Source organism: Balaenoptera acutorostrata, chromosome 2, assembly GCF_949987535.1.
Source record: "Balaenoptera acutorostrata chromosome 2, mBalAcu1.1, whole genome shotgun sequence".
Taxonomy (NCBI): Eukaryota; Metazoa; Chordata; class Mammalia; order Artiodactyla; family Balaenopteridae; genus Balaenoptera; species Balaenoptera acutorostrata.
The window spans coordinates 31,875,314-31,891,639 of NC_080065.1; the positions used below are offsets into that span (position 1 = coordinate 31,875,314).

The 16,326-nt window shown below is 45.2% G+C and overlaps 1 protein-coding gene across 1 annotated transcript in view; it reads left to right on the forward strand.

Moving 5' to 3' along the window:
• The window catches only part of TTC23L (tetratricopeptide repeat domain 23 like), a 58,227-nt gene that overhangs the window by 3,500 nt on the left and 38,401 nt on the right, over positions 1–16,326 (forward strand). The window contains exons 4-8 of the mRNA XM_057540345.1: positions 1,116–1,213; positions 5,301–5,341; positions 5,676–5,758; positions 13,866–14,022; positions 15,403–15,528. Of these exons, the coding sequence (XP_057396328.1) occupies positions 1,116–1,213; positions 5,301–5,341; positions 5,676–5,758; positions 13,866–14,022; positions 15,403–15,528 (505 nt within the window). The remainder of the gene's footprint in view (positions 1–1,115; positions 1,214–5,300; positions 5,342–5,675; positions 5,759–13,865; positions 14,023–15,402; positions 15,529–16,326) is intronic.

The window sequence follows — 16,326 nt, forward strand, 5'->3', positions numbered from 1 at the left end:
TTATAATTTTTTTAAAAAAAAATTATTTATTTAAAGTTATTTATTTATTTGTTTACTTATTTATTTTTGGCTGCATTGGGTCTTCGTTGCAGCGCACGGGCTTTCTCTAGTTGCGGCGAGCGGGGGCTACTCTTCGTTGCTGTGCGCCGGCTTCTCGTTGCAGTGGCTTTTCTTGTTGTGGAGCACGGGCTCTAGGCGCGTGGGCTTCAGTAATTGTGGCACGTGGGCTCAGTAATTGTGGCTCGTGGGCTCTAGAGCACAGGCTCAGTAGTTGTGGCGCACGGGCTTAGTTGCTCCGCTGCATGTGGGATCTTCCCGGACCAGGGCTCGAACCCTTATCCCCTGCATTGGCAGGCAGATTCTTAACCACTGCGCCACCAGGGAAACCCCTGGGGCTTATAATTTTTAATATCCAAAATTAGTAATCTCTTTGGTGACCCCAGTAGATAGAACTTCTGCTTCAGGTGGGTGAAATATGCAGCCTACGCAAAGCCTTCTATTGAGGGACTAAGCTTTCTTTCTGTGAGTTTTCTTGAGTTATGATCTCTTGTCACAGATTTCCTCCACCTTCAGTCTTTTTCAGGTATCCTAAAGACCTTACACTTTCTTTTTCCATTCATTTGTTTATTATTTAACCAGCCATTATTTGTTTTTACTGTGAGCCAGGTATCAGGGCTTCTTAGAAACAAATGAGATTCAGCCCCAGCCCTAGTGGAGTTTACTGGCTAGGAAGGAAAGAAGACTCAGAAACAAAAACAGATTTTGAAAATGAGACTATTGCGTGATTCGCACTATAGTAGAAGTTGGAGAAGACTTTTGCAAGCCCTGTAGAGGGTGTTTCTACTGTTATGCCAGTGCTAGACTTCCAGCAGAGGTGACATTTGAGTTGGAGGAGGAGTACGGAATTCACTAGGCAGAGGACAGGCAAGTTTAGCACCTGTCTCCTGATCACAGGGCCGCGCCAGCCTTCCCTGGCGTTTCCGTTGAGTTTGCATGTCTTCTGAAAGCACACTTCTGTTTGTGGGCAGAAGGCAGTCCTGCTGGGACCTGGGCTTGGGCCTGAAGGAATGTTGCTCTCCTGTCCACATAACCTGGTTTGCCCACAAACCCCATAGACCGTGTGTCTCTTCCCAAAGAGAAACTGGCCCAATCCCAGAAGAAAGTAGCTCAGCTGATTAAGGGAAAAATGATAATAAAACAAAAAACTCACTGGGTTTTCCATTTAAAAATACGTCCATGACTAGAGAAGTTCTTCCTTAATTGCAGGTCGAAGGGCATTGCAGATCGAAGTAGAGGAAGGTGTTGTATTTCTTTATCAGTGGAAGAAAACAAAGCAGGGCATAGTTGGTAGCCAGCCGCCTTCGGGCTCCACACGTGGGTCACCATGACTGCCTCCTTGGAGTGTTTGTGCTCCTGGCTTTAAACTAAAAGTTAATGTTTGGTTCTTCCTGTTGCTGTTTGATTACGTTAATTAAAAAATCATCTTTTGATTTCTCCTGAAAGGTTTCAGAATAATATCTTTTGGGTAAGAAGAAGGCCAGGATAGTGAGGCAGGAGGCTGAGAACAAGGGTAGCCCGGCAGAGTCTAGGCTCAGGCCTGGCAAGGATACGGTAAGATGCCTGTGGTTACAGTGGAATCATAAGCAAACCAAAGGACCGGAAGTGGGCGGTAGCAGCAGGGGTCAGACAGTGTAGGTATCCATTTTCAAGAGCAAAGCAAGGACTTGGGAACTAGGACCTCAGAGCAAGCGTTTAGCAAGAGTGTTCAAAATGCGGGAACCCGAGAAAGCATGTCAGGGACCCTCACGATTAACACACAGGCACCGGCCTGCTCCCAGAGCATTATTTATCAACAAAGGAGTTCATGTGCTGACTTACTGACTTCCTGGCCATTCCTGGCTAAAGGAAAAAATGGTCTTAAAGTACATGTGTGAAAAAAAACCTCTGCAGATGGCTCAGGAAAGGCTGAGAGGCACTTCAGAGGGAGATGATAGAAGCTGATACTTCCCCAGATGGATGTATTTATAATATAAAGTTATAATATAAAGTATTTATAATATAAAGGGTAATTTACCTCTGTAAATTACCTAGAAACTTGCAAAGGACCATCATCCTGACCTGGATCCAATAGTATTTCATGAACCCAGGCTAGAATGATCACTTCTGGAAAGACAAGTACCAACTGCCATGGAATGCAAGTGTGGGCTTTTAAGACTTGACAGCTCCTCGGGACTTCCCTGGTGGCGCAGTGGTTAAGACTCTCTGCTCCCAATGCAGGGGGTCCGGGTTTGATCCCTGGTCTGGGAACTAGATCCCACATGCATGCCTCAACTAAGAGTTCAGAAGCCACAACTAAGGAGCCCGCCTGCTGCAACTAAGACCCAGCACAACCAAATAAATAAATATTTAAAAAAAAAAAAAAAAAAAGACTTGACAGCTCCTTGACCAGTTTGGATAATGACAAAGATTTAGATTTAGGAGTTATATCTAGCCCAGCTCCGTGCTCACAGCCCTGAAGGGCAGGGAGATTGGTGGCAGGAGCAACAGCCCTGGATTGACCTCTAGAGCCCATACTGGTTGTCTCAGTTTCCCCAGGGCAGGAAGTGTGGGGATGAATGAATACAGAATGTCCAGAGCCAGGACAGAACTCAAGGCTTCGGACTCTCATTCCAGTGATTTTTCACAATGTTATGCTTCTCCCTCAGAATAGAACTTAGTATTTACTGTGCGGTCAGCCCGTGCAGAACTCTCCAAAATTCTGACTGCATGGATGTTTTTAAAACACGAGGGGAAATGTCCCTCTAACACTGTTTGCGTCTGTGTGTTTGAGCTGGGAGGGGTGAAGCATCAGGTTAGGAAGGAGATGGGGCGGGGGGACGGGAGTCACGGGGATCAGAAGGGAGCAGTCCTTGGACCACTCTGTCTGTGTGTTACTCTGTAAATGGGTACATTCAGATAACACGTAACAGATTTGGATCACTTTGATGTTGACTCACTTTCCCTACAGTAACTCCATGAGGTAGATGGTATAGATTTCCAAATAGAAAAGGAAGCTGGGACTCAGGGTGATCTTGCCCCAGATATCACAATCAGTAAACATTAGAACGAGGGTTGAAACTCCAGGCTTGTGAGTCCTTGAAGTGCTGTTTTCGCCTCACCAGGAAATAAATGCCTGACTTTGTCAATTAGTGCAGCCAGTTGACGACTGTGTTTGTAAAGTGACTGACATCTGTGACCTGAAGGTGCAATTCTCTGATTTCTTAGAGAGCTCTGCCTATCAGTTCTACAGAGCCAGGGGCTCTCTCCCCGCCTCATCCTCATCTTTGCCAATAGAGAGATGATTTATTCAGCAAATACTGAATGAGCGCCTCCTCTCTGCATGGAGCATACAGCAGTGAACATGAGAAATAAACTGTTCTTTTATTTCTTTATTAAATTTATTATATTTATTTATTTATTTTTGGCTGTGTTGGGTCTTCATTGCTGTGGAGAGTGGAGGCTACTCTTTCTTGCGGTGCGCAGGCTTCTTATTGCGGTGGCTTCTCTTGTTGTGGAGCACAGGCTCTAGGCACGTGGGCTTCAGTAGTTGTGGCACGCAGGCTCTAGAGCGCAGGCTCAGTAGCTGTGGCTCATGGGCTTAGTTGCTCCGCGGCATGTGGGATCTTCCCGGACCAGGGCTCGAACCTGTGTCCCCTGCATTGGCGGTCAGATTCTTAACCACTGCACCACCAGGGAAGCCCCAGGAATAAACTGTTCTTGAGGAACTTATTTTCTATTTGGGGAGACAGATCATAGACAAGCAAAATAATAGTTACTGCAATATCAGAGAGAGGTAAATGCCACGAAGAAAAAAATCAAATAGGTAATGGGATAGTAAGTGATGGGGTGAGAGTCTGTTTTAGATAAGGTGACCAAGGAAGGCCTCTCTGAGGTGAACACAATGAAAATGACACAAGAGGGTAACGATGTGTGAGAGTGTCCCAAGCTGGGGGAACAACAGGTGTACAAGCCCCAAATTAGAAATTAGTTTGCTGTGTTCAGGAACATCAGATTTGTTTAAAAATCCAGATATGTTTATTAATAATAAGAAGAATGATAAATAACTAGCTATTTGGTCACCATTGGAGGATGCTAGTGAATGAATTCTATTTGGAAAGCTGATAAATAAAGAGAATGATTAAATCATGTATCCTGTCCTTCTGATATGAACTGTACTATTGGGTAACTAAGAAGGAGATGAGAGGAGATTTCTTTTTATAAAGTTATTCCACCTAACATATGAAGAGGGAATGATAGAATTAGGATATTAGTGTTTTATAATCTTTTATAGATTAATTCATGTAGTTGTGCTTTTATCAGAAAGAGACAACCCAAGGTTAGGTGTCTTCTGATGGTAGAACATATGAAGTAGTTTTGCTTAAAAAAAAAAAAGCTAAAGTTAACCAAACTTCTAAATCAACCACCAATATAAAGGCAGAATGGAGACTGGAAGGACATGTTGAGTGACACCATAAAGATTCAACCAAATTTCCATTTTTGGGAAACATTATAAACCAAATAACTCAGTTTCTTCAATAAATAATTTGCAATGAAAAGAATTAGAAATGGAGGTGGAACCCATGGATGAAAAGAGACTCAGGAGACTGATCTCAGTGTATGGACAATTAAACTGTATAAGAAATATTAGATTTATGAGGTAATTATTAGGTTTATGAGACTAGGTATTTGATAGTAAGGAATCATTAATATTTTGGTGAGATAATGATTTTGTGGTTATATTTCTAAGTCTGTATCTTTTGGAGATACTTATGAAATATGAAATGATTTAATATCCTTGATTTGCTTAAAATCATAGAGGGAGAGGGTGGATGCATGAGGAGCATAGATATGAAACCAGATTGCCTGGGAGTGATGAAGCTGACTCATTCTCCATGCTGTTTTTGTATGCTGTTAAAGTTTTTCACAAAAAGAGGTTAAGAGAAGTCACTCTGGCTATGATGTAGAAAGTAGACAGACTATGGGGGGCAAGAGTGGAGGCAATTAGGAGGGGCTGCGGTCACCCAGGTCAAAGATGAAGGTGGCTTGGACTAGGTACACATGGCAGAAATGAGAAGTGCTTAGCTTTAGGACTTAGGAATAGGGTGCAGCCAAGAGGACTTGATGGATTGGCTGTGGGATGGGAAGAGGGGGGGGGAGAGAAAAAGATGACAGTGGATGCAGTCCTGCAATCCAGTGATAAGATACAGGCTGGAGATTTTCCTCCTTTCCAAAAAGTGTAATGACTTGTTTGCTCTCTGCAGAATACCCAAGCAAATAAGGAGCTGATTCTCTGTGTCATCCTTTCTCGAATTATTTTTTTTTTAGAGATTGGAGTTTATTTATTTATTTATTTATTTATTTATTTATTTATTTTTGGCTGTGTTGGGTCTTCGTTTCTGTGCGAGGGCTTTCTCTAGTTGTGGCAAGCGGGGGCCACTCTTCATCACGGTGCGCGGACCTCTCACTGTCGCGGCCTCTCTTGTTGCGGAGCACAGGCTTCAGACGCGCGGGCTCAGTAGTTGTGGCTCACGGGCCTAGTTGCTCTGCGGCATGTGGGATCTTCCCAGACCAGGGCTCGAACCCGTGTCCCCTGCATCGGCAGGCAGATTCTCAACCACTGCGCCACCAGGGAAGCCCTCTCGGATTATTTTTGGGGAAGAACCCTGGAAATGTGCACAGGCTTTGGCCACCCTGGCTTATGGCTACCTGACCCTGAGAGGTACTCGATTTCCCCGGCTGGGTCTGGGGGGGCCAGCCACACTGAGCCCACACAGAACCACAGTCGGGGTGGGGATGCCCAGGGGAGGGTCCATCCTGTCCCCAACTCACACCTTGTCAAGAGGAGGGGACGTCCATGGATTAGGTGGGCAGTGTGACAGGGATCGCAGAGGTAAAGGTAATAACGAGGGAAGGAAAGCAGAGGACAGAAGCCTGGAGGACAAGAGCGTTAGGATTGGGTAGCGGAAGCGGAGCCAGCAAGGAGATAGGATCAGGAGGGGCCGAGTCATGGAAGCCAAGGGCGGAGAAGGGGTTTCAAAAAGAAGTGCAGTGTGGTTTCAGGGTCAGATGGCAGAGGGAGGTCAAATGAGGTGAAGGCTGAAGACAGACCCATGGATTTGTCAGTTGGCAAGTCATTGACACTTGGTTTGGCACCAACAAGTATATTCCTTGGGCCCTGGGAGAGCCGAGATTCAGGGAGACAACTTAGGTAACTTTTTTTTTTTTTCATTTTTTGCAAATTCTTCTCTTTCTTTTTTTTGGTAAATTTATTTATTTAATTTATTTATTTTTGGCTGTGTTGGGTCTTCGTTTCTGTGCGAGGGCTTTCTCTAGTTGCGGCAAGTGGGGGCCACTCTTCATCGCGGTGCGCGGGCCTCTCACTGTCGCGGCCTCTCTTGTTGCGGAGCACAGGCTCCAGACGCGCAGGCTCAGTAGTTGTGGCTCACGGGCCTAGTCGCTCCGCGGCATGTGGGATCCCCCCAGACCAGGGCTTGAACCCGCGTCCCCTGCATTGGCAGGCAGATTCTCAACCACTGCGCCACCAGGGAAGCCCAGGTAACTATTTTTGAAATTCTGACTTGAGGTGATGGCAGCTTGAACCTGAGAGGAAAGTACCAGAAGCGTTTGAGAGGGATGTTTGTCTGAACCGAGGGCAGGCAGACACGGCCTCCCTTTCTTTAGAGAGATTACTATGGCAGGTCTGTGGAAGGAGGTTGACCTTCATCTTCTGAAATCAACCCTTTCTATGAATAGCCACAGTAGACTTTGAGTTTTGCTTTTCCAGTTACATTCCAAACTAACTCAAGACAAGTAAACAGGTTATATTACCAAAGATGGTGGGAACACCACCCTCTTTTCCCTAATTCACAGGTCTTCCTGCCACATGAATGGAGAACCACATTTGAGTAGTAGGTTGGGGGGGAAAAAATTTTCCTGTAAAGGAAGGTCTTTTTGTGTGTTTGTTTTTTTCTAGATGGGAAAAACAACTTCCTGATTAGCTGAAGTGCCCACATAATATAACAGCACTCAGTCTTGAACCCAGACTTTCTGAGGCCTAGCCTAGAGTTTTTCTAGAATAGGTTTTGATTATGACCGTACCTTGAGAATAGCCTAGGGTCTCTTATTTCAGGTATAGGCCTTACCCAGTTTCTTCACTTTAACTTTTTTTGAAGTCTGTGCTCCTTCAAATAAAACAACGAAAGCTTTGAAAAATCACAGACCTTCAAGAGGGATGAAGTGCTTGCTGAATTCCACTTAGTTTTGTTGTCATTAATCCTGCAACTGCTGTAAAATGGACGGAATTTATGAGCCAGGCTCCCGTGTAGGCGGGACGTCTGCGTCTGTGTGTGCTCACGCCTCGCTGCACATGTGCATGCTTTATGGCCAGCAGACCTGCCTGCCTCATTTCCCTGGGAGCCTTTTCCAGCACTGGGGGAAGGGCGTCAAGCCAGAAGGCTGATTTCTCTCGATAAATGGTCTTCCAGTAAGTATTTAATGAGACACTTGTATATGTGACATTCTTTGACGAGGGCTCTGGGAACTATAAGGGACAGAAGGCACAGTCGTTGCCTTCGGAGAACTTACAGCCTCGTGTGGAAGGTGAGCTACCTACGGACAGCCACGATAGAAGGCACCGGAAGGCCATGTGACTGGTTTCAATACAGGGCTTTGGGGGCTCTGGGTGCAATCATTTCTGACTGAAGGTAGTAAGTGACAGATTCAGGAAGAGGTGCCATTCAAGAAGGCCCTTTGAAAACGAGTAGGGTTGGGTAGGCAGAAGAAGGGGTGGGCATTTCTGATGAAGAACGAGGCCTGGCAGACGCATGGAGGTGGGAAAGTGCAGCGTGTGTTTGGAAAGTAATCAGCATCACTGGCTGGATACGGTGAGGACCGCTCAGATGAACCTGGAAAGGAGGGCACTTTGGGCAGGCTGAGGAATTAGTCATTTATTTGGTAGACAAGGAGGACTATTAGAGATTTAACAGCAGGGGGATGAGTAAATCAAAGTGTGCTTTTGGAAAGGTCAGTCTAGCAATGATAGCTAGAATGGAAGCTATCTCATCTAGCTGTTTACATCTAGGTGTAAAACCAGGCTGGTGACAGGGGGCACGAGTGAGAAGGTAGGGATTTAAGAGTCTATGAAGGACAGATACCTTTACCTTTTAAGCCAGAAATCCCACTTTTGGGACTCTTTCCTGAATACACACTTAAATGGATGATATTATTCTTTGCAGCATTGTTTATGATAGTAGAAGATTGGAAACAACCAAGTATACTCGTCACTGAAGGACGAATACACACTATGGGGTATATACAGCCTTAGAAAGGGCATGAGGAAACTTATCTACCACTAGGGAAAGGTCTCCTGGATACATCTTTAGGCAACAGAGAACACACAGCGCAGGACCGTGTTTGTAACATACCTCTTTTCAGGTAAGAAGGAGGGGAGAGAAATGAGAATATGTGCTTATATTCACATCAGGAAACACTGAAGGAAACACAAGAAAGAAACAAAAGTTACCTAGAGGCTGCTTGTGAAAGGGGATAGAATTCAAAGTGAGACCTCTCAACATTTACCTTTTCATATAATTTTAACTTTCGAACCATGGGAATATATTACCTATTCAAAAATGATAGTTAAAAAAAGGCTGTGAAGGAAGAATTGGCAGGACATGGCATTGGATTTGGGGTTGAGGAAAAGTGAGGCCCCAAAATGACCATGAAGTTTCAGGGCCCTCAAGGTGCCGTCATCAGAGATAAGCCAGTCAGGAAAGGAAGCGAAGTGGGAGAGGAATGGTGGGTCTGGTTTTCGATATATTGCTTTTGAACTACAACAGAGAAATCCACAAGTATATTTTTACTAGGTGCTGGAAAGTTGGGACCAGAACTTGGGAGGAGAGAAGGGGAATCATAAGCATGGAAGAATATTTGAGACCAGAACTAGGGAGGGGAAATGGAAAATTATAAGCATGAAGGCCAAGGTTGAAGTTATAGGAGTTGATAAAACTTCTGAGAGGAGAGAGAAGAAAAGGAAGAAATGGAAAGACAGACCCTTGGAGAATGGACATATTAATGGAAGGGAACAGAGGACCCTGGTAGAGTGAGCAAAGAGTCAATTAGAGAAGGTTTATCAAGGAGAACTGAGTTAGAGCGGTGCCGTGGGAGCCAAGAGGAGAAACCAAGCAGCTAAGGTGTCTGATGCTGCCATGAGATGGGGATACAAGAAACTGCGACTGCACTTAACTCAGTAAGAGGCCCTTGGGGACCTCACGAGAACCATTTCTGCAGAAGGGTTGGAGCAGAAGCCAGATCCCAGGGATGAGGGGAAGGCATGGGCCGGTAGCCTAGGCTATGTATGCTACGTCCTGCATAGTGAAAGGGATGAGGGGAAATAGGAGGGTAGCTAGGGAAGGCAGAAAAGTCATTTGAAGCTAATTTTATAAGAGGAGGAGACCTGGGAACATTTTAGGCAGTGAAGAAGGAGCCAGATAGAGAGTTTGAAGGTTTTAAAAAATGGAGCAATCGATGCAGCGGGGTTCAGGAGTCAATAACAAAAAAAACGCGAGGCCTTTTGTGACACAGAGAGTGTAAAAGGCTGATGGTTGGTGAAACAGAGTAAGGGACACTAGAAGTGGAACTCTGTCACCAGCTGACCTGGCGAGAACCCTCCCGAGCCTGGGGCTTTAGTGGTTGAGAAAAGGGCAGGTGGAGGCGGCTGGTCACCTTGTGACCACTGTTTCCATGTGTTCAGGAAGGAGAAGACAGTAACATGGGCAAGCAGTTTCCTGAGGTTTTGCCTGTTATTAATGAAGCAATGAATTAATTTGTTAGCCTGTTATTACTGGGAACCTTCCAGGTATCTGTTGCAAAAATCTTGAAAAAGAAGCATAAGTCATGAACCCTACCTTCTCTGTCTAGTTGGTAAAAAAGCTGGTACAGGAACAACAGGGAATGATAAAAAGCAGTTGATCTGACCTGCAGGAAGCCTGGTATCTATCTGAAGTGAGTGTGCGTTTGAGAAGGCAACCTTTTATAGAGATTCTGTAAGCAGCTTTGTGAAGAATGTCCAGAGTACATAAGGACAAGTATAATAAATTGCTTAAGGGGAATGGACCCTGGTCGTAATGATGATGATAACAGCTAATATTTATTTAAACTCATTTCATTCCTGTGTGCCAGGCACTATTTAATCCTTTTTCATAAATTAATTAAATTAATCCTTGCAACAACCGTACAAGGTGGGAGGTATTTTCATTGCCATCTTATAGGTGAATAAACTGATGTACAGATAGATTAAGTAACTCATTCAAGTAGTAAGTGGCTAAGCCAGCTTCTGTACCTGGAAATCTGGCCCTAAGACCCTGCTGTCTTAATCACTGTACCACGAGAACTTCTTAAATATAGGTGATGGTCAAAGGTGACAGCAGCAGCCTCCAAAGACTGGGTAGCTCCGAGAAGATTCTCTGTGGCCTGAGTCAGAGTAACAGAAATCAGTGGTGGAGTCTTACCCCAAACTAAAGCAAAATGATCGATACATTTGGTGGACAATCTCAGGACCGCTTTTCCAGTTCATTAATATGCCCTTGTGATTTCTGAATCTCAGGCTCCAGAAGCAGGTCTTGCTGCCACCCTGATTTTTACTTCTATAGTTGCTGCCCTGTTGGTGCAGGGAGAAGGCTGGCATCCCTGGCTGGGGAGGGCAAGTAAAGGAAAATGACGTGGTCTTGGCACAGACATCGGATTCAGGGAGGTGGGACTTGGAGTTAGGGAACAGGGTCACCGATCTGTGCGCATCCTCTAGAGAGAGAGGAAATGAGTCTTACACAGACACATATATGCAGAGTATTATTTTTACATAAAAGAGGGTGTTCTTGCAGTTAGTAAAAAGCAAATTCATTTCAAAATATTAGATTCTGACGCATCATACTTTGTCATCCTGAATTTTCTCATGCAGGAAATGCTATAAAAATATTATCACCGATTTTTTTTTTAATGAAAAAGGAGCTTTTTCATACTTGAAAACTTTAGAAAACATTTATCTAGAGCAGTGGTCTCTAAACTCTTGAGAATTAGCTCTCTTTTCACAAAAAATGTTTTGAGCACTCTCCGTAAATATGGATTTATTATGAACTATGTACAATAGTATTAAATATTATGTAATATTATATTCATAAAAATAGAAAACAAAAAAGATTGTTTTTAAAAGCAGAGAAATTTTTATTTTTTCCCCACACCCTTAAGTCATCTTGCATACCCATAGGGGTACACGCACCCCACTTTGGAGACCAGAGTGGATTCTGGGAAGAGTAAAGGAGTCATTTTTTTCCTTAGGGCTGACTTTAAAGTTGAATGAGCTGTTTTAAATCAAGATCCTAGTTCAGTTTACTTAAGTCCGATTGGTTACCAGCTCAGCTTTTTCATCAGAAGGACCACAGTGCAGGGCATGGTGAAGGGGAGACAGGGAACTATATAATTAATTAGCTGCTGAGTTTAGAGGAAAAGGGTTCCTCCTGGGGATTTCACAGCCGGCACTGGGCCCCTAGGGCTGGGGTGTGGAGCTGAGGGGGCAGCCTTGCAAAGCCTCAGAACAACTTTTGGATTTGTTTTCTCTTTAGGAGCCCAGAAGCAATGTTGTGCTGATTTGGGGGTGGTTTTCAGTGGCTCATCCAGTTTCACTTTTCTCCTTCCTGTAGACCCAGGGAAGCATCTAAGTGTGGTTTCTGCACTCCTTATTGACACACTCCCAAGGGCCCAGATGGTTGTGGAAAGTACCCTATTTGATAAAAAAGACTCTCAGTTTCCTACTTTGGTGTCTTGGTCTGATTCCCTGGCAGAGTTTTCTGTTGCTGCTGCCTTCTCAAGACCTATGAAGACTCCCTATTACCTAGCAGATCAAGTCCAGCTTCCTCAACTTGGCACCCAAGACTCCATTTTCTCCATCCAATTCATACGTTATGTGTCTTTCAACTTAAACCTCCCTTCAGGCAGACTGGTCTTCTTACAGCCTTCCAGCAACCCCCAACCCCACTCCACCAGTGCACGTCTGCACGAGTATGCTCGTGCGTACACACACACACACACACACACACACACACACACATTCTGTCTTTACGGCCTCAGGCTGTTTACTCCAAGTGGAAACCCGTTCTCATTCTCCTCCATCAGTCAAAACCCTACCTACTCTTCAGGAAGGAGATGAGTCCCACTTCCTGTATAAAGGCTTTACTAACTCACTGTTTCTCCAAATGTGGTCCTCAGGCAGCCTACATCAGTATCACCTAAGATAGTTGTTATAAATCTGAATCCTTGGCTCTCACCTTAGAACTCGTGAACCGTAACTACTGGAGGCCCAGGAATCTGCATTTCAACAGGGTGCTTATGACGCTGCATGCAGTTTGAGGACCACTGTCATCTGGTAGCTTGAGATGCAGCCCTCTCTTTCACCACAGAGTCCAGTCTTCTCTTCAGTTGAGACCTCCAGAACAGGCATCTCCAAGCGTTCCACAAAGACTTCTCGGCTTCTGGGTCACTTTTAGGGCTCTTGCAGAGAAACTGTGTTCCCATTGCTGCAATTCACTAAGGACCTGCACATCTGGAACATATGAGGGCTGCAGGCATCAAATGCAAGTCCTTTCAAATTATCTCTGTTGCCACTGACTGCACCCGTACTGTGAAAGCGGGCTCCAAGGGCCAGAGGGAGAGCAAACTGAGGGCCAAGGTGTGAGGGGGGCATCAGAGGCACAGGGGGCCTCCCCACAGTGGCAGGGGTGAATGTGTTTCTCAGACCCTGGGGGCTGCCGAGAGGAGAGCCGAAGCAGCCATGGCGGTCCTCAGCAGGGTGGAGGAGAACCCCTATGTGTTCTCTGCTGGCTTTCCTCTTTTCTCCAGAGTTTCCCTCTCCCATCAGGGATCACTAGACATGAGCTAGGCTAGAAGATGAGGACAGAGTTCTGTAAACTGAATACTCCCAAGTCTCCCTCTGTTAACTGGACTAATAGTAGTTCAAGTTAAGTGCTAGGAATACCAGCCTTTAGTTAGAAGATGAGGGGAAACATGCCCCATGTTCTGTCTAGCAGAGGTTTGGTATCCCCTTTGTCTTCTTTCTCTAGAGAGGGGCCTCACTGCATTTAGAAATTAGGTCTTTTGTGCGTGTGTGTGTGTGTATATGTGTGTGTGTGTGTGTGTGTGTGTGAGACCAATTAGTATCACCAGCTTCATCTTGGATTGAAAAAAGTCCCCAGATGGAAGTAATTGTATTCATAAGCCCTTTGACTTTATAGAATGCCTTTTCCAGAAAGCTCGAATGGAGCATAGCACTCTGTGGCATAACCTAGTTCATTCCTGGACTCTCTCCATGTGTTTGGTAAAAGGGCAGCTTCTATAATTTTGTTATCATTTTACATTTGGAGGATGGAGAAGCTTTGTGGATTGAAAAGGTTACATGGCATTAGCAGTGGATTGGGAATGGGATACTCAGCTTCCACTCCTGACTCCATCAGTGATTTCCAAACCGAGTCCATAGACGAATGCCAGGATGGCTGCATAAGAAACATTTGGGGAATTATTTCAAAATATAGAGTCCTGGACACTATTCCTCTAGAGATTCCAACTCAACACGTCTGGGGTGAGAGGCAGGATGGGGGGAGCCAGGAACCTATATTCTTTACAAGCATTCCAGATAATTCTAATGCACTGCCAATTTGGGGAACCAATACTAAAGACCAAATGACAACCACACTGCCCTCCTTCCCCATCCAAGGAATGTCTTTGACTGAAAAACCTTTTTAATGTTTCTCATCTTGCCATCCACCCTCAAACTTCCCCAGGCCTCCCACCTCAGGCCAAGAAACATGCTGAGTCTGCCAAGAACACACTGATGACCTGGAAGGGAAACATGACCTCAGACAAGGAGAAAAAGGAAATCCTGGAGACTCTGGTCATGCTCTACTACACTGTGGGGGTGGCCTGTCTCCTACAGAACCGATACCCTTCCCTTCCCAGCGGGGTCTGGAGATCAGGGCCAGGGGCCACCCATGCCACATGGGTCGTCTCATGCAGGGTGAGAGGTGAAACCAAGGCCTCCTAGCTCCATTCTGACATCCAGGTCTTCCACAAGCCTCTGCTGTCCATATAGAAAGTACGAATGTTCCTCCTGTGTCTATTCATATGAGCTCTGAGTTAAGCCATGGGAGGGTTCTCACTGGGGACACGTCCCCTGGCCAGCTGGAAGTTTTTGGAGCCTGTCCTGCTCCTCGTAGAGCGCTCAAGACAGTGTTAGCAATGAGGACGCAGGTGATAGCGGTGGTGGCCATGTAGGAAGATGGAAAATGAATGGTCATTTAAAGCACTGTTTGTCAAAGTAGGCTGCACATTGTAATCCCCTGGGGGAGCTTTCAGAATTATTGCTATTTGGGTCCCACCCCAGAGAGTTTGATTTAGTAGGTCTGGGGTGCATCTGTTCACTGAGATTTTTAAAAGCCCCAGGTAATTGTAACATACAGCCAAAAACCTCTGATTTAATGTACACGTGATCATTTTAGTTTTTCTGAAATGCCGTTGAGAACACTGCCCATGAAACCAGAGGCCAAGCAAAATAGACAAAAGAAATAGTTCTCCATATTTCCGGAGGGGAACTGTTATATATGCCTCTCCTCAAAAACCTTGTGATTTTGACAGCTCCTTTTGGTACCATCTCCACTTGAAAACTGTTCAGGGTCTTTCATGTTCATGAATAATCATAAGCCCTCTTTGAGCCCATGTGTCCCCAGTCTCTCCTCTCTACACATCCCCCTCTCTACTTTTTTGGTCCTGATGCTCAACTTGCAAAATCTGATATGTTTCCTTCCTCTCTTATGCCCTTAGTAGAGGGCTATTGAAAATGTGGGATAGAAGGATATTTGGGAATTAAGGGGATTTTCTTTCCTGCTATTTGCCTCTCGCCAAAAACCTGCTTTGCTTGGACTTTCTAAATGACCCAGAAAGTCCCTTTCAGCAGAATTAGTTCCTCTCTTTCACCATTCACAGAAACCCACTTGGGAGAAATGAATAATTGTTGTCACACAGTAGATGCCTCTAAGGAAATCCAGTGTAATTTACGGTTTCCGTTCACTCCAAACGCTCACCACCCATCCTAGCCCTGGATTGCTGCAATACCACAGGACACCCAGGGCCCTGTTCCTTTTCTGAAGAATTCTCCCTTCTTGACAACATATATAGATGGAAAATAGAGAACATAGGGAAGGGTGCATTTTCAAATACTGCTTCATTTTCCTAAGGACCCCTTTTGTTTGCTTACTAACTGCTGCCCCTGGTCAGTCGGGGGGGGGGGGTTTGTATACCTGGCATTCTCCTTGACTGTTTCACTGGCAGAGAGGCTTATTTCAACCTGCAGAAGTCAGAGAGAAACATGAAGGAGCTGAAAAAATCATATAAGGGAGGTGCTTGTGGATTACAGGTCTCAGAGAAAGACCTAACAATTGCTTTGGGCAGGTAAGATCTGGACTTAGACAAGCTTGGACTTTTATGGCTAAGGCCTGGAATTACATGATTGTCTTGTACTCTCTATATAAAGGGAGAAAAATATTCAGAGCAAAAGACCCAGAGACTCAAATGATAGTAAAAGAGGCTCATATTTGCCAAACGCATACACCGTGGTCTAAGCTTCGTGTGTTCTGTCCCATTTAATTCTCACAGCCACCACTGAGGTAGTTGGTGCAACAATTATGTCATTAGAGAGAGGGCAAAGAAACTGAGCTGAGGTTAAACAAACTGTCCAAGGTGAAGCTTTTTTTTTTAAAATATAGAAATTTTATTTATTTATTTTTGGCTGCGTTGGGTCTTAATTGCTGCGCGCAGGCTTTCTCTAGTTGTGGCGAGCGGGGGCTACGCTTCGTTGTGGTGCGCGGCTTCTCATTGCGGTGGCTTCTCTTGTTGCGGAGCACGGACTCTAGGTGCGCGGGCTTCAGTAGTTGTGGCACGTGGGCTCAGTAGTTGTGGCTCGTGGGCTCAGTAGTTGTGGCTCGTGGGCTCTAGAGCGCAGGCTCAGTAGTTGTGGCGCATGGGCTTAGTTGTGCTGCGGCATGTGGGATCTTCCCAGACGAGGGATTGAACCCGTGTCCCCTGCATTGGCAGGCAGATTCTTAACCACTGCGCCATCAGGGAAGCCCCAAGGTGATAAGCTTTAAGTGTTGGATCTGAACTTGATCTGAACTTACAGACTGTTAGCCCTTCCTTGTGCTGCCTCTCATACTTACTGTAAAATTATATTTTTTTTCTGAATTGCCACCT